General features: G+C 42.2%; 4 protein-coding genes across 11 annotated transcripts in view; 3 read left to right on the top strand and 1 right to left on the bottom strand.

The window, feature by feature from the left end:
- Nucleotides 1-21376, top strand: part of LOC113426492 (uncharacterized) — an 807865-nt gene extending 786489 nt beyond the window's left edge. For 2 of the 6 annotated variants that reach the window (XM_087953082.1, XM_087953080.1), the window contains exon 2: nucleotides 12894-16068. In XM_087953082.1, the coding sequence (XP_087809208.1) occupies nucleotides 13255-15012 (1758 nt within the window). In that variant the 5' untranslated portion in view covers nucleotides 12894-13254 and the 3' untranslated portion in view covers nucleotides 15013-16068. Of the gene's footprint in view, nucleotides 1-1582; nucleotides 1842-12893; nucleotides 16069-21107 lie in introns of those variants that run through there. The other 4 variants (XM_087953085.1, XM_087953084.1, XM_087953081.1 and 1 more) reach the window with 4 other exon arrangements.
- Nucleotides 1-25222, top strand: part of LOC113428439 (uncharacterized) — a 196611-nt gene that overhangs the window by 30305 nt on the left and 141084 nt on the right. Inside the window, exon 1 of one of the 2 annotated variants that reach the window (XM_087953156.1) lies at nucleotides 1599-1666. The exons of the other annotated variant lie outside the window; for it this stretch is intronic. The gene's annotated coding sequence lies outside the window, so the exon portion shown is untranslated. Of the gene's footprint in view, nucleotides 1-1598; nucleotides 1667-25222 lie in introns of those variants that run through there. 2 annotated transcript variants of the gene reach the window in all.
- Nucleotides 1-25222, top strand: part of LOC113431375 (uncharacterized) — a 161216-nt gene that overhangs the window by 30310 nt on the left and 105684 nt on the right. The window contains exon 1 of one of the 2 annotated variants that reach the window (XM_087953070.1): nucleotides 1574-1666. The exons of the other annotated variant lie outside the window; for it this stretch is intronic. The gene's annotated coding sequence lies outside the window, so the exon portion shown is untranslated. Of the gene's footprint in view, nucleotides 1-1573; nucleotides 1667-25222 lie in introns of those variants that run through there. 2 annotated transcript variants of the gene reach the window in all.
- LOC113431412 (uncharacterized) overlaps nucleotides 1-25222 on the bottom strand; it is a 170464-nt gene that overhangs the window by 119816 nt on the left and 25426 nt on the right. The window lies entirely within an intron of this gene.

Raw genomic sequence — 25222 nt, 5'->3', positions numbered from 1 at the left:
AAGGAGGTCCTTTAAAAACTTCTCCAAGGATTCCCCATGGATGCTGCAAGTATCGCTTTCCGCTTGTGAGTTAAAGTGTCTAGAGTGAGAAGGAGTGCGGGCTGACAGGGAGTGGGGAAATCCACTCCAACCTTGGAGAAATTTAAAGGAGCTGCTTCCAAAATGCTTGTCTGTTAAGTGCTCTCTGTGTGTGTGTGTGTGTGTGTGTGTGTGTGTGAGAGAGAGAGAGAGAGAGAGAGAGAGAGAGAGAGAGAGAGAGAAAGAAAGAAAGAAAGAAAGAAAGAAAGAGAGAGAGAGAGAGAGAGAAAGAAAGAAAGAAAGAAAGAAAGAAAGAAAGAAAGAAAGAAAGAAAGAAAGAAAGAAAGAAAGAAAGAAAAAGAAAGAGGGAGAGAAATAAAGACAAAAACAAAGAAAGAAAGAGAGAAAGAATGAGAAAGAAAGAAAGAAAATAGGAAGACAGAGAGAGAGAAAACTGTGCTATTATTTTTAATTGTTCCACTATTTATCATGTGTTAATATTTTACACTGTCCCTACACATAGTGATTTTTCTGCCTTTCTTTTGCCCAGGGATACCACATATTTTTCAGGGTTTACATGCATTCAGTGTCAATAGTCCAGAGCATAAAATACACATGTGTTTAACAAGAGTTGAAAGGGACCTAAGAGGTCTTCTAGTCCAACCCCCAGATCAGGCCACAAAACTGAGGAAGCCAAACTCTGAGTAGAAATCCTGGGAAAGGTGTAAGAATAATACTTAGAAGGGATCTTGGGGTGAACCCTATACCATTTCAGAGAAATGGCTGTCCAGTCTTTTCTTAAAAACTTCCAGTGATTGAGCACCCAGAACTTCTGGAGGCAGGCAGTTCCACTGGTTAATTGTTCTCACTGTCAGGAAGTTTCTCCTTAGTTTTAGGTTGCTTCTCTCTGTTCAGTTTCCATCCATTGCTTCTTGTTTGCATTCTGCTTCTTTGGAAAATACATTGCCCCCCCCTTCTTTCTGGCTGCCCCTTAAAAGCCTGTTGCCTATCACACTCTTGGGCAAAGCATGCGAGCCATTTCCTCCTTTCAGTGGTCCATGAAAGTACATCTATAGTATGCAGATAATAAAGTCAAAAAAGGTGAACAACATTTTTACAGAACTATAGGTAAGTTGAGGCTGGGTGACAAGGAATGTAAGGGTGGGGCCAGGTGAGGCACCCCTTGATGTGAGTGACATTGAGTTGGCCATGCCCACCCAGTCACATGCCCACCAAGCCACACCCACTCAGTCACATAACCACGAAGCCACGCCCACATAACCAGTAGTAAAAAAAATTGAATTCCACCACTTCACATTTCACTATTTCACTTGGCTCAGTTGCAAAGGTCGGTTGCTAGAAGTCAAAACATCTTGATAGCATTTAATCCGTGAAAACACCTTGCAGACGCCTTAGCTAGAGGCGTTTCCTATCCGGAGATGGAAGTCAAGAGGACAAAATCTGTGCCTAAAAGTTGACAGTACAGTAGGCGGGCTCTGTGGTTGAGTTTAAAGAGTTAAAACCATCAAGTATTGTATTGCTAGAAAGGATAGGAAGAGGAACTTCCTTTTCCGGATGACTCATGGGAGGAAGGTGGTGTGCAGAGCGGCTTTTCTGATCTTCCCAGGATGGAAGCAGCAGCTGGCAGGTGAGTTGGAGGCATCAGGTGGGAGGAGAGTCCGGGAGCAAGTCGGGCTGTTCGGTTCCCTCCACGGCCTGGAAGCAGAGAAGCAACTGGGCTGAAGCGTGTCAGCTGCTGCTGCTGCTGCAGATTCCTTCCCTCCCCAAATTTAAGCCCACCGGTGGCTGCAGTTTTCCTTCTGGTGAGAAGATTTAAAAAACCTCTTTTAAGTTCAGGCTGTTTCTCCATCACTAGAGGAGTGTTACAGAGGAACGTCGTTGGAAGGATCCCTGGAGGTCATCTATTCCAACCCCCTGATCGAGCAGGAGAGCCAACATCATTTCAGAGAAATGGCTGTCCAGTCTCTGTTTCAAAGCCTCCAGTGATGGAGCACCCACAACTTCTGAAGGCAAACAGTTCCACTGGTTTGTTCTGGGTGTCAGGAAATTTCTTCTTAGTTCTAGGTTGCTTCTCTAACTTCTCGTTAGTTTCCATCCATTTGTCCTGCCTTTGGCTGCTTTGGAGAATAGGTTGACCCCCTCTTCTTTGTGGCAACCCCTCAATTATTGGAACACCGCTATCATGTCTCCCCTAGTTCTCCTCCTCACTAGACTAGCCATTCCCAGTTCCTGCCACTGCTCTTTACTTACTTCAGCCTCCAGCCCCCTAATCCTCCTTGCTGCTCTTCCATGGGCTCTTTATGGAGTCTCAACATCTTTTTAATTCTTGGTGACCAAAACAGGTTGCAGAACTCCAAGTGTGGCCTTACCAAAGCATTATAAATTGGTACTAGCACTTCACTTGATCTTGACTGTATCCCTCTGTTAATAGAGCCTAAGATTGCATTGGCTTTTTTGGCCACTGCAACACCCTGCTAGCTCACATTTAAATGATTGTCCACTGGGATTCAATGTTCCCTCTCATAGATACTGCCAGGTTCCACCTATTCTGTACCTGTACATTTGGTTTCTCTTGCTTAAGTGTAAAACCTTGGTTTTTTTCCCCCTCCATTGAGTTTCATTGTGTTAAATAGGGCCCAGTGTTCAAGTTTGCTGAGATTCTTCTGTATCTTAACCCTATCTTCTGGGGTGTTTGATGTTCCTGCCAGCTTGGTGTCATCTCAAATTTGATGAGTTCGGTGAATATAAATCACCAGGACCTGATTCTTGGAACATCGGAGTTCTGAGGGAGCTGGTAGATGTTATCTCAGAACCATTGTACCATATCTTTCAAAAATCCTGGGATACACTGGGGTATTAACTGTGGATTGGAAAAGAGCTGATGTAGTTCCCATCTTTAAAAAAAAGAAAGAAAGAAAACCAGACCCAGGAAATTACAAGCCAACAAGTCTAACATTAATACCCAGGAAGATACTGGAAAAAAATAATAAAAAGCAGATCAGTGAGTGTCTAGAAACAAATAAAGTTTTAATTAAAAGCCAGCATGGATTTGTTAAAAACAGATCATGCAAAACTTCTTATTTCATTCTTTGACAAGGTGACTAAATTAGACCACCAGAGAAATGGTGTGGACATAGTATACGTAGACTTCAGCAAAGCATACGATAAAATAGACTGCAACCTATCTTTGATAAGCTAGAAAAATGTGGGAAAAACAGCATCACCAACAGATGGATTTCTAACTGGCTGACAAACCATACTAAACAAGTAGTCCTTAATGCTACTACATCTACACAAAGGGAGGTAAGCAGTGATTTGCCACAGGGTTCTGTCTTAGGCCCAGGACTCTTCAGTATCTTCATACATGACTTAGATGGGGGAATAGAAGGGAAACTCATCAGATTTGCAGATGACACTAAGCTGGCAGGAATAGCAACACCTCAGAAGACCAGCTTAGGATCCAAAAAGATCTTGAGAGACTTGAACAATGGGTCCTATCCAACAATATGAAATATATTGTGGAGAAAAACAAGATTTTATACTGAGGCAGGAAAAACATATTCTTAAAATCTATGATTAAAAGCATGTCACATCCACAATGTCTAAAGGCAAGCTATTCTATTGGTTAATTGTCCTCACTGTTAGGAAGTTTCTCCTGAATTCCAGGTTGCTTCTCTCTTTGATTAGTTTCCATCCATTGTTTCTTGTCCTGCCCTCTGGTGCTTTGGAAAATAAATTGATCCCCTCTTCTTTATTGCAGACTCTCAAATACTAGAATACTGCTATCTTGTTTTTGTTTTCTCTAGTCTAGCTAAACCCAAATGCTCCAACCATTCTCCATAATTTTTAGGCTCCAGGCTTTTAATCACCTTAGTTGCTGTTCTTTGCACTTTTTCCAAAGTCTCAACTTCGTCTTTGTAATGTGGTGATTAAAACTGGATGCAGTATTCCAGGTATGGTGTTACCAAGGCTTTATAAAGTGGTACTAATACATCACGTGATTCCGATTCTATGCTTCTGTTTCTATAACCAAGAATTGTATTAGCTTTTTTGGTGGCTGCACACTGCTGACTCATGTTTAAGTTATTGTCCACTAAGACTCCAAGGTCCCTCTCACAGTTACTATTTTGGAGCCAGGTTTTGCCTAATCTGTACTTGTGCCTTTGGTTTTGTCCCACCTAGGTGTAAAACTTTGCTTTTCTCCACATTAAACTTCATTTTGTTGGATAGGGCCCATTATTCAAGTCTATCAAGATCTTTTTTGGATCCTGAGCTTGTTTTCCGGGGTGTTGGCTATTCCTGCCAGTGGATGAGTTCTTCTATAGCCTCATCTAAGTCATTTATGAAGATATTGAAGATTACTGGGCTTAAGGCAGAACCTTGTGATATCCGACTGCTTACTTCCCTCCATGTGGATGTGGTACCATTAAGGACTATTCATTGAGAATATGGTCAGCCAGTTACAAATCTATCTGTTGGTGATGCTGTCTATTCCACATTTTTCTAGCTTACCAAGAAGTAGGTTGTGGCCTACTGTAGTGTAAGCGGCAGAATGATAGAGGCAACACGAAAGCAACTTCAGCTGTAACTTTATTTTAACAATAAAGGGTTGCCGTGACTGCTGCGCTCACAGGGCAGCCAGCTGGCAGGCAACAGCTGATGCCGTTTGACAGCTCCCTTTTACAGTCAGCTGTCAAATGGCGTCAGCCAATAGGAGCGGTCCACGTTCCCGCTGGAAGCACGGACCGGAGTGAAAACTTCAGCTCAGTCCTCTCAGAACACAATAATCCTTTCTCCCCGAATGGAGCATGAGTAGTCCTTCAAATAACTCGGGCGCTTGCGCAGTCGGTCAGATCTTCTCGGCTCCGGCAGTGCTGCTGCAGAATGGGACTCCTCTGCTTGGCGGAAAGTCTCTGGCGATGATGGAGCAGGCATCTCGGCTTCAGATGGCTCAGGGTGCAGAATCGTCGACTGCCTAGGTTGATTCGCGTCACTGTCGGGTCCACGGTGGGCTTCTTCGGGCGCCGGTCGTCTGGTTGCAGCAAAAACATCCGGAGGGCCACCTATGGAAGTACTCCAACGCCCCCTTAATTGATCAACATGGCGGCGCCAAATGCGACTGTCTTGCAACTGGACCCTATAAGACTTAGGGCTGGTTACTGCCACAATTTGACCTGCCATCCACAAAGGATGTCCAGCATAGTTTCTAGCATAAACCTGGTCGTTTTCAGCAAAATTCCTAGCCTGGCTATTGGAGCCTAGAGGTGTGACTGGGGCATAATTTGGATGGAGTCTGTCTAAGGTGGTCCTCAGAGAGCGGCCCATAAGGAGTTCAGCTGGGGACCTATTTGTGGTGGCACAGGGGGTCATGTGCTGGATTAGAAGGTACTTAGCAAGTCTGGAGTGCCAATCTTCAGGCCCAAGCCTTTCCAGGGCATCTTTGGCAGACCTAGTTGCTCTCTCAGCCATACCATTACTGGCTGGGTGGAAAAGGGCTGTTAGGGCATGCCTGATTCCCTGGTTAACCAGGAAAACCTTGAATTCACAGGATGTGAACTGCGGGCCATTATCTGACACGATGGTGTCAGGAAGACCATGGGTAGCAAACATTTGCAGCAGGACCTTAGAGGCAGCTTCAGAAGTTGTGGTGGGCATTAAGGCTAGTTCAACCCATTATGAAAAGGAGTCAACCACCACTAGAAATGTTTGCCCATGGAAAGGGCCAGCCAAATCAATATGCAGCCTGGACCATGAGGCCCCTGCATGTTCCCCATCTTCCTGGAGTGGCTGCGGGTAGAGATGTTCTGGTGACCTGGCATGGCTGGCAAGCGTTTACGCAGCTGGTGATCTGAGCATCCATGCCAGGCCACCACACATAATTGCGGGCTAAAGCCTTCATCCTCACAAGGCCAGGATGACCCTCTTGAAGAACTTCCAAGACTGGGCTCTGTAACTGGGGAAGAATAACTACCCTGGCTCCCCAAAGCAGGCAGCCCTGCAAGGAAGACAATTATTGCTGACGGATTTTAAAAGGCAAGAATTCAGGTGAATAAGGGGCTTTAGGCCACCCCCTTCCCACCCAGTCAAGGACTTGGGAAATTACCTTGTCCTTGGCAGAGTGGGCAGTGATATCAGAAGCAGTGATGGGAAGTTTGAGGTCGTTGATCAGGAACACAGCATTGGTTGGTACAGGATTCTCCACTGGAGTAGGAAGAGGACAGCGACTGAGAGCATCTGCGTGGCTGAGGTGTTTGCCTGCTTGATGTGTCAGCGTATAAGAATATGCAGCCAGAAATAATGTCCACCTGGTCATTCTTGGAGACAAAAACTGAGGCGTTTGTCTGTTGCCGGATAGAAGATCCAAAAGAGGCTTATGGTCTGTAATTAACTCAAAGTGGTGTCCATAGAGAAATTTGTGGAACTTTTTTACCGAGGCAACTGCAGCCAAAGCCTCTTTGTCAAGTTGACTGTAGTTGCATTCTGCTGGAGATAATGTCCTGGAGAAAAAGGCAATAGGTGCCTCAAAACCATTGGGCAGTCTGTGACTTAAAACGGCTCCTATGCCAAAAGGTGAGGCGTCTACTACTAAGACTAAAGGCAAATTTTTGTTGAATTGAATCAGGACAGCATCAGATGTGAGCAATGATTTGACTGCTTTAAAAGCATAGGCTTCCTTAGGTCCCCAATGCTAAGAGCAGGGGTCACCAACCGCCGGTCCGCGGACGGTACCGAACGCGGAACAAGCCTTACCGGGCCGCTGGTTGCTGGGCGCCGCCATCTTTTTGGTAAAAAGTGCTTCCGGTGAGCTTTTCCGGGTAGAAAGGTCACCGGAAGCACTTTTCATCAAAAGATGGCGGCGCTACTTCGTGAGCTTTTCGGGTAGAAAGCCATTTCTACCCGAAAAAGCTCACCGGAGCGCTGGCGCCGCATCTTTTGACGAAAAAGTGCTTCGGTCCGGTGCGCCGTCAAAAGATGGCGGCGCCCAGTTGACGCCGGTACCAGGCTGCGGCACCCAGCTGATGCCGGAACCGGGCCGCGGCGTCGAAAAGGTTGGGGATCCCTGCTAAGAGGATTGTTTGTCCAGAAGTCTATGCAGAAGTTCTGCAATGGAAGCCTTATGGGGCAAAAATGAGGCATAAAAGTTAAGGAGTCCCAAGAAAGACTGAAGTTCAGTCTTGTTAGATGGTATGGGCGCATCATGAATTGCATGTACTTTAGATTCAATTGGATGAATGCCAGAGGCATCAACTTTGTAGCCCAGAAATTCAACCTGTGGTGTGGCTATAGTGCACTTCTCTTTTTTCAATTTGAGGCCTGCCTTCCTGAAGCACTCGAGGACACCTAGGGCTCTTTGTATTAACTGAGGTTTGTCAGAGGCAGAAATTAAAATGTCATCAAAATAAGGTATTATGCCAAGTAATCCTTGAAAAAGCCTCTCCATCAATGATGGAGAAAAATTCCTGGGGTCACACTGACTCCAAACTGGAGGTGCCTACACCTGAAAGCGTCCCTGTGAGTTACAATAGTTTGTAGTTCAGTGGCTGTGTCATCAACAGGGAGCTGTTGATAAGCTTGGGACATGTCTAGTTTCGCAAAAATGGTTCCTGACTCAAAAGAATGTAGCAGGTGCTAGATAACTCGGACTGGATATGCGCTAATATGCAAATAGTTGTTTATGGAACATTTATAGTCAGCACAAATTCTCAAGCTGCCAGTCCTCAGCCCTGACTACCATCCCACCAGGCCTCATACCCTCCTCCTCCTTACCTTTGGAAGATCTCTGGTCCTCATGTTGTGGAGGGAGGGAACGACACACATCCTTGGGCCTCATGACTGTGTCCTGGAAGCAGCCACCATTTTCAGTCGGCCCTGGATTCATCCCTGGATCATGCAGTGGACTTGGGGAAGCAGCTGCCATTTTGCCACACTGTCCACACTGATAACACAGAAGAGGGACAAACCTCTCTATTTTGCTACCATAACATGAGGAAAAAATATCCAATAGAAAGTGTCTCATTTTTCAAAATGCATTATGTTAGAATTATCAGAAGCATTTGACATGTAAAAAATGGGTATTGTCAGTGTTGCTATGAACATTAGAACAAGACAAGACACTCAGAGTTGCCTCAAACTGTGAGATGGGCATCGATTAATTTTAATAATAAATGAATTTAATAATAAGATAATGTAAAGCTCATTTCCCTACTCTTTGTCAGTGATGAAGACTTCACACATACAATGGGTTTCTAACACACTACAATTGTTAATTTGTAATCTCTTTTTTTGCAACAGCCCGAAAAAGGCCTGAAAAATGGCTTGAAAATGGCCCCTAAAATGGCCAAACAACAGTCTGAAAAAATGGGTGGGGGCAGGGACAGCCAGTGTTGGGTTTAGCCCCAACCAGCTGAATCCTACCTCTGCCTTTGAGGCTAGTGACCAGGAAGCAGGGCTGGGTGTGATTAGTGATGTCACCCCACCCAGTCACATGACCAACCGGACATGCCTCCCCAGCCACTGTCTTAGATCATTAAGAATTTAAACATTTCTAAAGAATTAAAATAAGTAAACTGTTTTTTAAATGTTTAGTTGAAAAGAGAAATTGAAAAGCAAATTTTATTTAAAAAATTGGAAAAAGGATTTAAAAATTGAAAAAGATTTAAAAATTGAAAAAAAAATTAAAATGATATTTAAGAGTTGAAAAGAAGAAGACTTAAAATTGGAACAAGGAATTGAAAAATTGAAAAAAAGAAATTTTAAAAATTGAAAAGGATTTTTTTCTTAAGTAATATTGGAATATTCCTTAAGTAATATTGAATTCTAGCATGACATGGTCACTCTTGCCAAAGGTTCTGGCAACTTCAACTCCCTCTATCATTTCTTCTCTACTAGTAATAATTAGGTCCAGTATAGTTTTTCCTCTAGTTCCCTCCTCTAGTTTTTGGATGACAAAGTTGTCAGTTAAGTTGGTTAGGAATCTGTTTGATCTCAAATTTTATGAGTTTGCTTGCAAGCAAATTTTATGTGACAGACTCAGCTAACTGATGGCAGAAAGATAGATCTCTGAATGAAACTGTGATTTTGTGAGCAACTCAATCTGCCTGCCTACTTTGCAGGGGTGGGATTCTACCGATTGTATCCGGTTCTATAGAACCCCTTGTTAACTTTCTAAGTAGTTCAGAAAACCGGTAGTTAGAAGCAATCTCCATTTGTTTTTTTCCACCCTTATTACATTCTTGGCAGACAGCCTAGACTTCCTGTCTCTGGAGCTTCTGAGGCTTTCTTAAAGGGGAAGGGTTATTTTAAGATTTTTACATGCTGTTGGGAGGAAATACTTCCCTGGACAATCAGCACTTTGAAGAAATAATTGAATAATGGAGCAAAGCTTTTAGTGACAGGGAACCAAGATGAGTGACATTCAACAAGGCTTCTTGGCTAGCTAGAAAGATTAACATTCAAACATGAGTTTACATACTCTTTCTGAGTTTTGGTCTAAAACTGATTTTTGGTGAAGGTTAATTCTGTGCTTGGTGAAGTTTAATCCTGTGTTTATTGATAGGGTAATTTTCCCGATTCAGCTTCAACAAGCAACAGTTACTGTTGTGATTTAATTATTTGTATTGTGTTTCCATTTTTTTTTTTGCCTCATGGTTTCTTTTTCTATTTGGGGAGGGGGGTTTTCCTTCACTACTTTAATACTATCTGGCACTGTCCTTTTGGGGTATACTTCTAAGAGGCAGGATGCAAGCTTTGCACTGAGTTTTTTTACTGCCTTTCTGGGGGGCATGTGACCTTTCCAAGATATCCATAGGATATCTTGTGAAGTAAGTGAGACCAGCTGGTATTTTTAAGTGTTCAAATGGATCTAAGGATTGCTTCTGCTGGGTGTGCTCTTTCTGGAGAGCTTCAATGACCTCTCTGCTAAAGGGTTTCACTTTATGAGGAAGAGATGGCTGCTTGATAGTTATCACTGCATTTTAAATATTTTCATTCCTCAAGGTGCTCTGGAACTCTGCCTGATTTGTAACTCTGACTTGCAGGTATTTTTAATCTAATGATTGGCATTTAGGCAGCTTTTTGCAAGCAAAGAAGCTTTTTGTATTTTTGTACAGGTAATCCTTGACTTACAACAATTCATTTAGTGACCATTCAAAGTTACAATGGCACTGAAAAAAGTAACTTATGACCATTTTTCACACTTAAGACCGCTGCAGCATCCCCACTGTCATGAGAGGTCAAGTGAGGAGAAGCGCCCCTTGACATGAGTTGGCCATGCCCAGCCCTCTGCAGCCCTCCCCATAGCTCATCGTAGCTGCCTGGGCCTCACCCTGCCCTCTCCAGGGCTCCTCATGCCTTGGAAACTGGCAAAAAACACTTGCTAAGCAACTTGCCATTAAGTGAGGACCTGGTCATTAAGTGAGGACCACTTGCATTTGGTTTGCCAGTCACCTGGCCACCTCTCCAGGACTCTCCAGGCCTTGGAAACTGGCAAAAAACACTTGCTAAGCAACTGGCCATTAAGCGAGGACCTGGTCATTAAGCGAGGATCACTTACATTTGGTTTGTCAGTCATATGGCCACCTGCCCAGGCCTCGACCTGCCCTCTCCAGTGCTCCCCAGGCCTTGGAAACTGGCAAAAAAACCATTGCTAAGCAACTGGTCATTAAGCGAGGACCACTTGCATTTGGTTTGCCACTCACATGGCCACCTGCCCATGCACACCCCAGTCACATGACCACCTAGTCATGCCCACCCCAGTCACATGACCACCTAGCCACTCCCACCTAGTCAGCAAGCCACTCCCACTCCAGCCACATGACCACCTAGCCACACCCACAAATTAAGCCACACCCACAGAACCGGTTGTTAAGAAATTTGAATCCCACCCCTGCTACTTTGCCTGATTTGGGGTAAAAGTTGTTCTTTTTTAAGAACAAATTCAATATTTATATAAATATTTATAATATTTACATACAAGGCATGCCCAGCCAGTCACATGACCACCAAGCCACACCCATAAATTAGGCTATGCCCACAGGTCTCCGGGATTTAAAATTATGAGTTTAGTGGTCCCTGAGGTCCAAAAGGTTGGCCGACCCCTGTCCCAGTTGATACCAGAGTAATTCAAATCTCCCATTACATCTTGATGTTGCCTTCTTTATATAGTTTGTAATCCACGCATGTATTGAAAATGACAGGTGGATACAATTTACAAGTTTTTTTACTCCCATGTTTTTGAGGTAATTCCCCATTAGGAGAATGAGTGCATACAGGGAGACGTATTGAGAGAAGTGTTGAATAATACACACACAGCACACAGATACACTGTACAGTTAATGTAGGTTTTTACTTTCAATAAACATTTAAGCACAGTCCAAACACAGTCCAAGTCAATTCACCGGTAAATCAGTCAGTGTTCAGTCCAGGGATAATTCCAATATCAAAGATCACTATCAAAAACAGTTCAGTAACAGACTTACATCAAATCCAAAAATAACAGTCAATAGGGAAAAATGGAGGAACGGCAAAACTCTCTCCAGCAGAAGGAAACAGAGACTCACTCACACTCTCTTCTGAGACTTTCTCACTCCTACCAACCCAGGTTTCTGGCTCCATCTTATGGCCGTTTGAGAAACCACACCCGATTACAATTTTTGCATTTTCTTAAAGATACAGTATTAAAATGTCTATCCTAGTTTATATATTTCCAACCCAAATAACTGTTAGGTGACTTACATTCCTAACACATGTCTTGCCAATAAGTATGGTATTTCTTGTCCCATCTATGTATTAACCAGGTTCGATTGTGCTTAATCCAGCACTTTCTAAAAAAATAGCTCTTGAGGACCTTTAGGCACCGTTGGTTTCACAGGTAGTTACCACTTCTTCCCTGAGCCTTCAAAGTTACTGTGGCACAGTAGAAGCAGACGTGCATCTGATCCCCAAAATTTGTGGTAATCCTAGCAGTTGTTCAGTGACCGCTTGTCAGCAGTGACTGTGATTTTGAAGATGCAGGAAAAGAAGTTGCACCAATTCGCGTTCTTCCCTTAGTTGCACATTTATTATGGCCGCATCATCCCACACTGATGATTTCCATTTGTGACCTTCTCAACTAGCTTCTCACAAGCAAAATCATTGGGTAGGAAATTGCAAGTCCACAGTCATATGGAATTGCCTTTAACAACCTACAGTGATTTGCTTAACAAATACAGAGGAACAGATGCAACTTGGCACTGTCATGTGACATCATGCTTAATGATTGAGCTGCTTAATGATACAAATATCAGTTCCAATTGTGGTAGGTTAAATGAGGACTACTTGAGTGGGGATGTCACCAGAGTACTTGTGGACAGTGTTTTATGCTTTTATTTGCATCTGAGGACTTCCATGGACAAAAGTGATGCTTCAAATCTTGCAGAAGCTTTTGGCATCATTTCATCAGTTAAAGCCCCCACATGTCTAAGTTTAGCTCAGAAGGTTTGAATGTAAACATTCTGGGACATTTTATCAGACTTGGAAGACATAGATTTTCACATGAATACACGTGTAGGTGGGTATACCTGTGTAGGGATATGTCTGCAATTATATAATCTATCCCCAGCACTACAAGTTATAATTGATGATAGTCCTTTGTGTTGCTAAGAATATATGATTGACCCAATTAAACAACTGAATTTGATTGAATGCATATTTGAACATGGGTCTCAGTAGTCTTCCATGTGTCGAATGAAAAATAATATAAGTGAGAGATTATTCTACTATTGGAGTATGTTTGCTTTTTCATTGTAATATTTCTTTTTTCACATCATCTCTTAACATTTTTTAAACAATGTTGCACTTTTCTTTGAATCTTACAGACAAAGAAGATGGCAATAAGAGCTACTCAGGACAACTACAAATAACAAGCAACATTGAAAAGGGAAGTAAATCAAGCCAGAACTAAAAATATTTTCCATTTTATTCAGAAAACCACACAATTCTCGAGCTCTTCGTAGAGAAGTTGTTAGACAAAAGACGGAAAATTAAAAAAGATTTCAAGCCAAAATAAGCAGATTATGCACAACTCAAGGATACAGTACATGAAAAGTCAAGGGAGATTATTTTTCATTCAACAAAGGGAAATATATGGAAATCAGTTGGAGGAAAAGGTCAATAGTAAAAGCCATGTGGAGCAGACAGTAATATAGGCCTCTCCCTGTGAGGAAGAAAATGGCTTGAATGAAAGCACCACTAAACAAGGCATGGTCACAATTCCAGTCTGGTGATACATCAGTGGATTCACTGCAGGAGAAACCCTATGACTCTCGAGATTGTGGGAAAGGTTTTATTACAAATTCCCACCTCTTGAGACACAAGGGCACACACACAGCAGAGAAACCCTTTGAATGTGCTATCCATGTGGAAAGTTTCAATCAGAATTCCAACATGATGATACGCCAGAGGCCTCACACAGGAGAGAAACTCTTTGAATGTCCTGACTGTGGGAAACGTTTTAGACAGAATTCCCACCTGGTGATACACCAGAGGATTCATACAGGAGAGAAACCCTTTGAATGTCCTATTTGTGGGAAAAGTTTCAGTAATAATTCCAACCTTGTGAGTCACCAGAGAACTCACACAGGGGAGAAACCCTTTGAATGTCCTGACTGTGGGAAAAGTTTTGTTAAGAATTCCCATCTGCTGACACACCGGAGGACTCATACAGGAGAGAAACCCTTTGAATGTCCTATTTGTGGGAAAAGTTTTAGTGAGAATTCCAGCCTGGTGAGACACCAGTGGACTCATACAGGAGAGAAACCGTTTGAATGTCCTATTTGTGGGAAAAATTTTAGTGAGAATTCCAGCCTGATGAGTCACCAGAGAACTCACACAGGGGAGAAACCCTTTCAATGTCCTGACTGTGGGAAAAGTTTTAGTCGCAATTCCACACTGATTCTACACCAGAGGACTCATACAGGAGAGAAACCGTTTGAGTGCCCCAACTGTGGGAAACATTACAGGCAGAATTCCCATCTGATGATACACCAGAGGACTCACACAAGAGAGAAACCCTTTGAATGTCGTATCTGTGGGAAAACTTTTGGTTATAATTCTAGCCTGGTTCGACACCAGAGTATTCACACAGGAGAGAAACCCTTTGAATGTTCTGACTGTGGGAAACGTTACAGTCAGAATTCCAACCTGGTGAAACACCAGACGACTCACAGAGGAGAGAAACACGTTGAATATCCTGACTGTGGGAAACATTACAGTCAGAATTACCCCCTGGTGATACACCATACGACTCACACAGGAGAGAAACCCTTTGAATGCCCTATCTGTGGGAAAAGTTTTAGTTATAATTGTAGCCTGGTTCGACACCAGAGTATTCATACAGGAGATAAACCCTTTGAATGTCCTGACTGTGGGAAATGTTACAGTCAGAATTCCCACCTGGTGCTGCACCAGAGGACTCACACAGGAGAGAAACCCTTTGAATGTACTGATTGTGGAAAACGTTACAGTCAGAATTCCCATCTGGTGATACACCAGAGGACTCACACAGGAGAAAAACCCTTTGAATGTCCTGACTGTGGGAAACGTTACAGTCAGAATTGCCACCTGGTGGTACACCAGAGGACTCACACAGGAGAGAAACCCTTTGAATGTCTTTTCTGTGGGAAAAGTTTTAGTGATAATTCCCGTCTAGTGAAACACCAAAAGACTCACACAGGAGAGAAACCTTTTGAATGTCCTATCTGTGGGAAAAGTTTTAGTTATAATTCTAGCCTGGTTCGACACCAGAGTATTCATACAGGAGAGAAACCCTTTGAATGTCCTGACTGTGGGAAACGTTACAGTCAGAATTCCCACCTGGTGCTACACCAAAGGACTCACACCGTGGAGAAATCTTTCAACTGTCCAGTTTGTAGACTTTGTTTCAAGCATAAATCATCCTTTATTGCACACAAGGTAATCCATATGAGGAAAAAGTAGATGAGTTTAGAGAATGCTGGAATTTCATTTGTGATCTCCCTTTGAAACTGTAGATGAGAAATTGATAGCTTGAATACTGTTTGAAAATTTGTTCACCCTAATCTAGTAAATCTTCAAAAGTAATTTAATATATAATGACATTTTGAATGTGGAAGGGGAACTAAAAACTAAACAAGAACTACAGAAACAGGGTATTGATTCATCATGGTGGCCACATATGCAAATGCAATCAAGATATGAGAAAGATGTTAAGATATATGACTTTTATAAAGAGAAAACAACTTTTGATCAAATACTGTTTGCGGTGGATGAAAAGTTAATCAAATTATATAATTTTTATTAAGCTTAAAATTGAAGATGAACAGGTGAAAGAGACAATGAGTTTGGCCAAAAAAATTTGAATATACCATAGAAAAACACAATCGGCAAAGACTCTGGGGGGAAAAACTATAAATTGTCGATGGCAACTATGTAGAAGGAAAATCTGTATAAAATGTTCTATAGGTGGCACCACCAGCAAGGCTAGCAAAAATGTTTAAAAACATGTCCACCAAATGTTAGAAATATAATCAAATACCAGGCACAAATAATCACGTGGTGGACATGTCCAAAGGCAAAAATTTTTTGAATGAAAATGCATATGTGGTTAGAAAAAATGTTAAGGCAGCATATAGATTATAAGCCAGAACTATTTTTGTTAGGCATAATACCAGAAAACAATAAAACAATAAAAGGAATGTGTATTTAATATTACATGTTTTGATAGTAGCAAGAATTGTATTTGCACAATACTGGAAAAACAAGGAAACGCAGAAGAAGCTATAATGAAAAAAATATTAGACTGTGTAGAAATGGACAGACTAGCATTGAAGATAAAAGAAAAAGAAGACACAGAATATTTTCAAAGTTGGGACTTGTTTTATCAATACAGGTAGAAATTAGGTACTTTAAAATATTACTGTATAACCAAACTGACTCAGACATTATGCAGTTCACTAAGCACTTATTATATGTAAAAAGAAAATATATAAATAAAAAAAGAAACTGGGGGAGAAATTGATTGTTTCAATTTTGGCCTGATTCATTTTACTCAAACATTTCTTAGGATTAAACTAGTTGGAGAGAAAAGAGAAATGGAAAATGGCTAACTACTAGTTTTTCATTATCAGCAGAAGCTTCTGGATATTTCCTTTTCCAGAAGTTGTGGAATTCCTCAAAAAGGAATTTTGGGTGGAGCTTTTTTGTATGTTGATTATGTAATTCCCACATATAGAGTTTCAGTCTTCTACATTGGTTTCGCCCAGATTTTGAGCCCCCGAATTCCTCGGCCAGCATAAAAGTAATCCTCAAGATACAACTATTATGGGCCTTGCAATTACGGTTGCATATTGCAAAGACTGTTAAGTGAGACGGCTTACCTTAACTACCCGAATCCCTTGCTGTCCCCGAGGCAGCCATTAATTGAATGTGTGAGTTGCTTAGCAGAGTACTGGTTACCACAGGAGTGGGGAAAACTCTTAGAGGCCTAGAGCAGGGCCAGGCTTGCCTGCCACAGGCATTCTTGGGGCTCCCCCACCCTCTAAGACTCCCTATGTTCTGTTTCCCATCCCTGCCCCTTCCCTCAGCTCCCCAGAGCCCCCCACCCAGGATTTTCCCCACTCCTGCTGGGTCCCTGCAGTCCTCAGACCTGACTGCCACCCCACCTGGCCTCATACCCTCCTCCTCCTTGCCTTTGGAAGATCTCTGGTCCTCATGTTTCAGAGGGAGGGAAGGACACGCATCCTTGGGCTTCATGACTGTGTCCTGGAAGCAGCCACCATTTTCAATGGGCCCTGGATTCGTTCCTGGGTCATGCGGTGGACTTGGGGAAGCAGCTGCCATTTTTCTGCACTGCCCACACTGATAATGCAGAAGAGGAAGAAACCTCTCTGTTTTGGTACCTTAACATGAGGGGGGGAAATGTACCATTTCTGATCGACAAGCTCAGTGTCTTAGCAACTGAGCCACCACATCCCCCTAATCATCTCTACTGAGAGCCAAACCCCAGAAAAGTGCAGGAATCTATTCATCGGCTTCCAATCTGCAAACTAACATGCTCCAAATATTCTGCTCAGGAATACTCAGTTCTGAATTCTTACTCCGGACATTGGGAAGAGTGCTCTAGCGAGATTCACTCCCCAATAATACAGATAGGGAATTAATGTTGCATGCTCCATTATTCTGTTAATGGAATCAAGCTAACAAGCTGGCAATAATTTAGGGACTCTGCACACAAGTGCTTGACGAGCTTTTAAGGCCCAGAACCTAGTGAATTTTGAAAAGCTAAGTAGGGTCACGTTTCCATCTTCAAGTTTCTGTCTCCTGCAAAACTAAGCATTCATGAGTTGTCCTGCACACAGACACCCCACAACAAATAGCTGGCTAGAACAGTCTTGACTGATCCTTAAAGGAGATGCGCTTTGACTGCTGTATGGTAGTTCCCCTCCACTTCTTTCCCTTGGTGTAGTTCTTGCTTCTTGCATGGGAAGCTTCTTCCTCTTTTTCTGTGAAGATGAGTGAATCCTTGGGAGGCCCAAATGAACGAGTTAGGAATAATCATCATGGAAAAAGTCTCTGTGATTACTGGAGTGAAAAAAATAACATGCATAATCAATAAAAAATCATGCATCTGTCTTAGGTAGAGATGGAACAACATGGTTTTCAGCTTTATGTCATTAAATAGAGCACTATAGATGAGCAATGCCCATGCTAAACAACTGTAGAGCATTGGTAACTGAGGCATAAGGAGTTTAAACATTTGAACAGTAAATTCCTAGAGAGGATTTGGAGGAGCTTCCTCTTCCTGCTCTCCACTGAGACGGGGGAGGGAGGGAGGCCCTCCTGGTCTTCCCAAGGTGGAAGCAGCAGCCAAAAGGTGAGCTGAGAGGCCGGAATCAAGTAAGGCTGTTTGGATTTCCCCAGGGTTTAAAAGCAGAGAAGCAACAAGGCTGAAACATGTCAGCTGCGACATATTCCTTCCCTCCCCAGATTGTATTCCACTGGTGGCACATGCCTTAAAATTGGTGCCTGCATTTTCCTCTGTGTTGGGAGTTTTAAAAAGTCTCCCACATCTTAAGGTTGACTCCTTGTAATTGTATAGGCATGTTCTTTACTTGGCAACAATTTGGAACTGATCTGCCACTGCTTGCCTTCAGGAATTTTCTTTTTAATTCCATATTTAGCAAACAAACACAGGATTCCCTGATGGTATGCCATCCATTAAGGACTACTCGTTGGGTACAATTTGACAGCCAGTTACAAATCCACCTGGTGGTGATGCTATCTATCCTACTTTTTTTCTAGTTTACCAAGAAATAGGTTGCGATCTACTTTGTCGAGTGCCTTGCTGAAGTCTAAGAATATTATGTCCACAGTATTTCACTGGTCTAATGTGGCACAACTCTGCTTAACCCACAACTTTTTTAAAAAAAATCATTATTTAAGAAAATAATTTCTTATTTGGAGTAGTGGACTTCCACGGGCAAATATGGTCCTTTAACTCTTACAGAGGCTCTTGGGATCATTTCACCAGTTAATCCACCCACTCACCTAATCCTGTTGCACTACATTTACATCAAAAAGTGTGAGTGTATCCACATATCTCTTCTATATATATAAAAGCGAAAAACCACTCATGCATCATCACAACATCTCCAAAACTGTAAAGCCTACAAACTTGAAAATTGGCACGTATGTTCCTCTTTGCTTCTACCTACTTGCTATGAAAGGATTTTTCGAAATGACCATCGGATCATCAGTATTTCTTATACAGAAATTAACATGCTTTGGTGCTAAGGAGCCCTCCCCACCTGAAAAGAACTCTGTTCCAACTGCCAGTTGCCTCACATTCAGTTACCTCAGTTCCACCTATGGAACTGCTTCCGATTAGAAAATAGGATAGAATAGAAAACAGAACTGCATTAAATAGAAAATAGAATAGGGAATATAACAGAACATAAAAGGGAACAGAATAAAAAAAGAGAATAGAACAGAATACAATAGAAGCATAGAGCTGGAAGGGACCTCAGAGATCATCCAGTCCAATCCCTGCTCATATTACCAACCACAATCTTTTTAATCTGCTGAATTTAGGAGCATGCTAGGATCCTCCTAACCTAGGATTAATTTCTAGCCGATATCCTCAGAAAGTTGCCAGAACCTCTCTCCAAGAAATCTCAGCACAGTTAACCAAGTTTCCACAATTTATTCTCTGCTCACAATTAACACTAAGATGGTTTCTCCCAGAATTCCCCATCCAGCATGCTTTAAGAGGGGTGGACTTCAACTCCCAGAATCCCCCAGCTAGCCTGCTTTAAGAAGGGAGGACTAACTCCCAGAATTCCCCAGCCAGCATGCCTTAAGTGGACTTTAATCCCCAGAATCCCTCAGCCAGCATGCTTTAAGAAGCGAGGACTAACTCCCAAATTCCCCAGCCAGCATGCCTTAAGAGGGGTGGACTTCAACTCCCAAAATCCCCAGCCAGCATGCTTTAAGAGGGATGGACTAACTCCCAGAATCCCCCAGCCAGCAAGAAATCCATTCCTCTTAAAGTATGCCGGCTCTGGAATTCTGGGACTGGAAGTCCTCCCCTCTTAAAGCATCGTGGCTGGGGGATTCTGAGACTAGAAGTCCTCCCCTCTTAGCATCCTGGCTAGGGGATTCTGGGAGTTGAAATCCTCCCCTCTTAAAGTACCCTGGCTGGGGGATTCTAGGAGTGGAAGTCTTACCCTCTTAAAGCATCCCAGCTGAGGGATTCTGGGAGTTGAAATCCTCCCCTCTTAAAGCACCCTGGCTGGGGGATTCTGGGAGTTGGAAATCCTACCCGCTTAAAGCTTCCTGGCTGGGGGATTCTGGGAATAGAAGTCCTCCCCTCTTAAAGCTTCCTGGCTGGGGGATTCTGGGAGTAGAAGTCCTCCCCTCTTAAAGCATCCTGGCTGGGGGATTCTGGGAGTTGAACTAAATAACTCTGTTCCAACTGCCAGTTGCCTCACATTCTGTTACCTCAGTTCAAACTGGAATATATTCCACTCCTTCACTCAGGAGTAGTCTGGGGCTCCTTACAGTACTAAATGTTGCTACCTCACTAAAATGTCTATGCCTTCCACCTATGGAACCACTTCCGGATTTAAGGCAGCAGGAGAGATATTAACTCAAAAAAGGCCAGAAGTGTTGTTTTTGGAGGGTTATTAATTCTCTCAACAACAATGTTCTCAGTAAAATATGCCTGATCACATAGTTTCATAGTGAAGCTTGGGAATTCAGCTAGCGTGTATATGTATGATCTGTCCCCAGCACTTCCAGACATATTTATCTCTTTGCAGTTCTATGAATTCATGATTGACCCAAGTCAGTAAGTAAATTTCCCAATTTCACGGGTATTTGAACATGGATCTCACTAGACATGTGTACTGAAAAAGAATCATAATTAATCTGGGAGGTTAAATAAGCATTATGGCATCTCTGTCATGTTTTATTGTAATATACATGCTTTTTGCTGTTTTTTTAATCTGTAGCCATTTTATAAACCATAATTAAAGCAACCATTTTATGTGAATCTTACATTTGCCAATGCCAAAAAGGGCATTGTGGAGAACTGAGAATCACAAGCAGTATTGAAATGCAAAACAAACCAAGGCAACAATCCAAATCTTATTAGTTCCTCTGGAGAACCCCTATTTCGTCCAGCTCAAAACTCTTTTCCTGTTTTTTTCCCCCCTTACCTGTTACCTGCAGGGGAAGAAGAGTTTTGGAGTTCTCCAGAACTAATAAGATTTGGATTGTTGCCTTGGTTTGCTTTGCATTTCAATGCTGCTTGTGATTCTCAGTTGTCCACCGCGCTCTCTTTGGCATCCTAAACTTTTATGACTGGTTTCCTATGGCTCCCAAGGATTTAGGATGTGGGAACACCAACAGGCCAGAGACCCCAAGGGAGCAAGCTTCATTCATGCAGGCCAGACTGCATCCAAGCATGCCCAGTGTCTATTTTATTGCTGAAGGAAGAAATTTTAAGTCTGTCAAATGCTAAATGCCATGTGCTTCTGTAAATTGTCCTGCAGAGGAGTCTCCATTAGGACAAAGCTGGAGAGAACATACGGAGCAGAGACTAGAAAAAGGAGGCTTAGAAAGAAGAGATAACTGCCTATATATGACAAGAGAAACATAAACTCCCCAAGGTGAGATTCCAAAGGGTTGTAAAAGTAGATGTAAAAATCTATGTAAGGTTGCCATACTCTGTTTGAAATGTGTACCTTTTTAAATCTGAAATGTTTAAAGTAATATACAAAACAAAATAATTTTACAAACAGGTTCAGACAAACACCTAATTCACAAGAGCATAGTAAGTTGTGGGGGAGGGAGGGGAGGCACAATGCACTCAGTCTTGCAAGGTTTTCTTATTGCCTTCAATCTCAAATATTAAAAAAATGTTAGAATTTTCCTGTGGACTTGATTTCTTGGTCTGGTCTACCAAATAGGGCTGGGCCTGAGGGACTTTCATGGCTGAGGAGGGACTGCAACTACTCCTAGTCCGGCAACAGCACCTTCCCCATGCAGCACACCAGCTCTCTAATCAGAAAGCCATCCAGAGAGCACATTGGTCTCCTCCCCATCAATTGCAGGAAGGAGAAGCCTGCAGGGTGGTGGTAAATAAACATGGGTAGTCCTCGCTTAGCGACCACAACTGTGACTGGCAATTCTGGCAAATCACTTTATTGCAACAGGCTTTTGACCTCACTGCTCTTCTGATCATTAAGTGAATCAATATACCTTTGATTTTATTTCTACCTTCTACATGAATTTTGTCCTGTTGGGAAGCATGCTAATGGCTATCACAAGATTGGGGGACAATGTGATGGTTGTAAATTGCAAAGATTGTCAAAGTGTTTTTTATGTGTCATCATAATCTTAAATGGTTGCTAAATGAGGCAATAACCTCGTTATCTTAGCTCCCTCAATTGATTGTCATACAATTTAGTATCCAGACCCTTTATCATTTTAGTTGCTATTCTTTGCACCTTTTCCATAATCTCAACATCTTTTTTGTACTGTGGTGACCAGACCTGGATGCAGTATTCTAAGTGTGGTCTCACTAGCATAATGTGAAGCATTACAATTAATTATTGCTGGCTTTTTCGAAACATTTTGTGTCTTCTCCATCATGGAGAGTCATCAGGGAAGTAAGAGAACATCTGTCTGATGAATAAAAATCATTGAGACCTGACGGATTACATCCCAGAGTTCTAAAGGTGCTGGCAGATGTTATTTCAGAATCACTGTACCACATCTTTCAAAAAATCCTGGAGCACTGGGGACCTATCAGAGGCCTGGAAAAGAGCTGATGTGATTCCCATCTTCAAAAAAAAAAGGGGGGGGAGGGGAACAGACCCAGGAAACTACAGACCAATCAGCCTAACATCAATACTCAGGAAGATACTGGAAAAGATAATAAAAAAAAACAGATCTACCAACATCTAGAAACGAGTGAAGTAATAACCAGAAGTCAGCATGGGTTTTTAAAAAACAGATAATGCCAAACCTATTTTATTTCATTCTTCAACATAGTGACTGAATTAGTAGACCAGTGAAATACTGTGGACATAATATACTTCAGCAAGGTATTCAACAAAGTAGACCGCAACCTATCTCAGCTGTTCTTTGGGTCAACTGCACTGAAAAGACCACTCAATTTCTTCAAACAGGCAGAAAGTTGTTTATTCTTTTCCAAGAAGTGACAACAAGAAATAACTAAGCCATAGTTTTAAAGTCAGCTCTGGGCTTACAGCAGCTCAGAGCTGTATTTATGCTTATACATTATTACTCCCTCAATATCTGGCTACGTTCGGGAAAAGTAACATCCGGAATTATCATTAAGCCTCCAACTGACCCCAAACAATATGCTATTAGTAATAATACAACACAATAATCCACCACCAGCACCACAATCACCACCAGCAACCCATCACCAACAATGTCCCACTTTGTCAGCCCGGTATCATTCCGACCACTGCTCCAACCACCGATTCTGAGGTCAGTAAACATTATCCGGGTGTGCCCATGGAGTTTGCTGCTACGTAGCACCCACGCACATCATCACACATCGCCTCCAGGGACACACGCCAGGCAAACCACGCCAGAAGCAAATCACGGCAGGTCAACAGTCCAGCACCCTTCGGAGCAAGGCAACCAGTCCAACACACTTCAGAGCAGGGCAACCCGGCGCAACTGGGCTCGGAGGAAGCTCACACGAGTAGTTGGTGTCACGCAACATCGAAGGGACGTGGGGGTGCGACAACATCACTGAGGGCTGACTTTTATCCCTTACAGGAGGGGTAATCACCTTTTAGCCTTACTCCCAAGTCGCCCCTCTACTTCAACTGCTCTCTCCTTCTAGCAGCCCTGCGCACACACGCATTGGGGACAGGCTCCCCTGGTTCCTCTGCTTCGCTGCTGCCAGACTCTGAAGGCTCCGAAGGCAGCACCCCACTCTCAGATGGTCCTGGCCCCATCCCTGCATCAGATGCAGGACCCTCGTCCAAGTCCTTGCCAGACTCCCTGACTGGTTCCCTTTCGTCCTCACTGTCCGATACCTCTGCCATCCGCACCAGCTGCCAGCAAACCACAACCAACAGTTCCTTCCAACTCTGTTAATCTGTCTTCAGCTCTTCAAGTCAAATCCTCTGTAATGGTATCATTTTCAAAAGCCTACCAACTCACTGGCACACCCAATGGCTGTTTTAGAGGTTGTAACGTTAAAAGGGAAACCGTAGCTTAGTTGTCCAGTTTGAAACATTCTAATTTCCTTCTCTCAGACTGGCAGCAATGGAGAAAAACATCTCTGAATCTGAAAAGAATGCCAATAAAAACAGATCTAATTTAGCCATTCTAATTTTTTAACTGTGCCTAATGAAATGTCATTCTTTCATAGAATTTAGGTCTGGAGCAGATAGCAATGCAACAAATAAATTAAGAGGCAGAAACCTAATTGCAGCTCACATCATAAGAGTCACAGAGTCCCATGGACTGATGAATGACTGAAATTGAAATCCTAAATTTATAATGAGGGAAGGGAAGCTGAGGAAAACAGATTGGTCAGAGATGCAAAATGAAGAAGAGACAGATTACAAGTTAACAATTGTAGTTAATTAGAAACCCACTGTATGTGTGTAGTCCTCATCACTGAGCAAAAGGTGGGAAATAAGCTTTATCTTTTTATTATTAAATTCATTTATTAAACTTAATAGCTACTAATTTCACAGTTTGAGGCAACTGTGAGCCTTGCCCTAATATTCATAGCAACGCTGACAATACCCATTTTTTACATGTCAAATGCTTCTGATAATTCTTACATAATGCATTTTTAAAAATGAGACATTTTCTCTCTTTTTTTGCAATATTTTTTTTATTTTTATATTGTAAAAAAACATCTCTTTGGGTGAACAATGTGGTTCCAGTTTTTACATTTCAATACAAAGATAACCATGATTACATATGTAGCTTTCATATCCAATTTCATATATTATTACTTATTCCATTTTTCTTTAAATATTCTCATATATTACATTCATTACACTCATTTTATCCAATTTCAATTCATATTATAGCTTATTTCATTTTTCTTTGAATATTCTCATGCCTTATTTTACAATATTGTCTAAATTCTTGTTTCATTTCTATACTCATTACACATATTTACTTTTACCAGTCATATTTGCAAGTTTATCACATACTATTCCAAAATTATCCCCTTTGTCAATTTGAGCCTGTCACCCCTTTACCATATACATTCTCCCGTTTTATTCCCTTTAATTCATTGTAAACGTTTACCATAATATAGTCATTTTTTAATTACTTTACACAGTAATAACAGTAATCCCCTAACTACTACATATCACATCTACATCTACATATATATATATATACATACATATATGGTATTCAGCTTTGTTTGGGTATTTTCCCACATCATTATAGTTGTGCTTTTAAAGTTGTAGCAACGTTTCAGCAGAATCTCATCTGCCATCATCAGGCTTCTGTATTGTGTAATACAGTGATCCCCAACCTTTTCGACGCCGCGGCCCGGTACCGGCATCAACTGGGTGCCGCCATCTTTTTGACGAAAAAGTGCTTCCGGTGACCTCACGGGACTTTCGTCGGTGCTAGCGCTTCGGTGAGC

The sequence above is a fragment of the Notechis scutatus genome, chromosome 2, assembly GCF_049901735.1.
Source record: "Notechis scutatus isolate UNSWTSFEM ecotype Mainland chromosome 2, rNotScu1.2, whole genome shotgun sequence".
Lineage (NCBI taxonomy): Eukaryota > Metazoa > Chordata > Lepidosauria > Squamata > Elapidae > Notechis > Notechis scutatus.
This window is presented reverse-complemented; position numbering and strand designations above follow the sequence as displayed.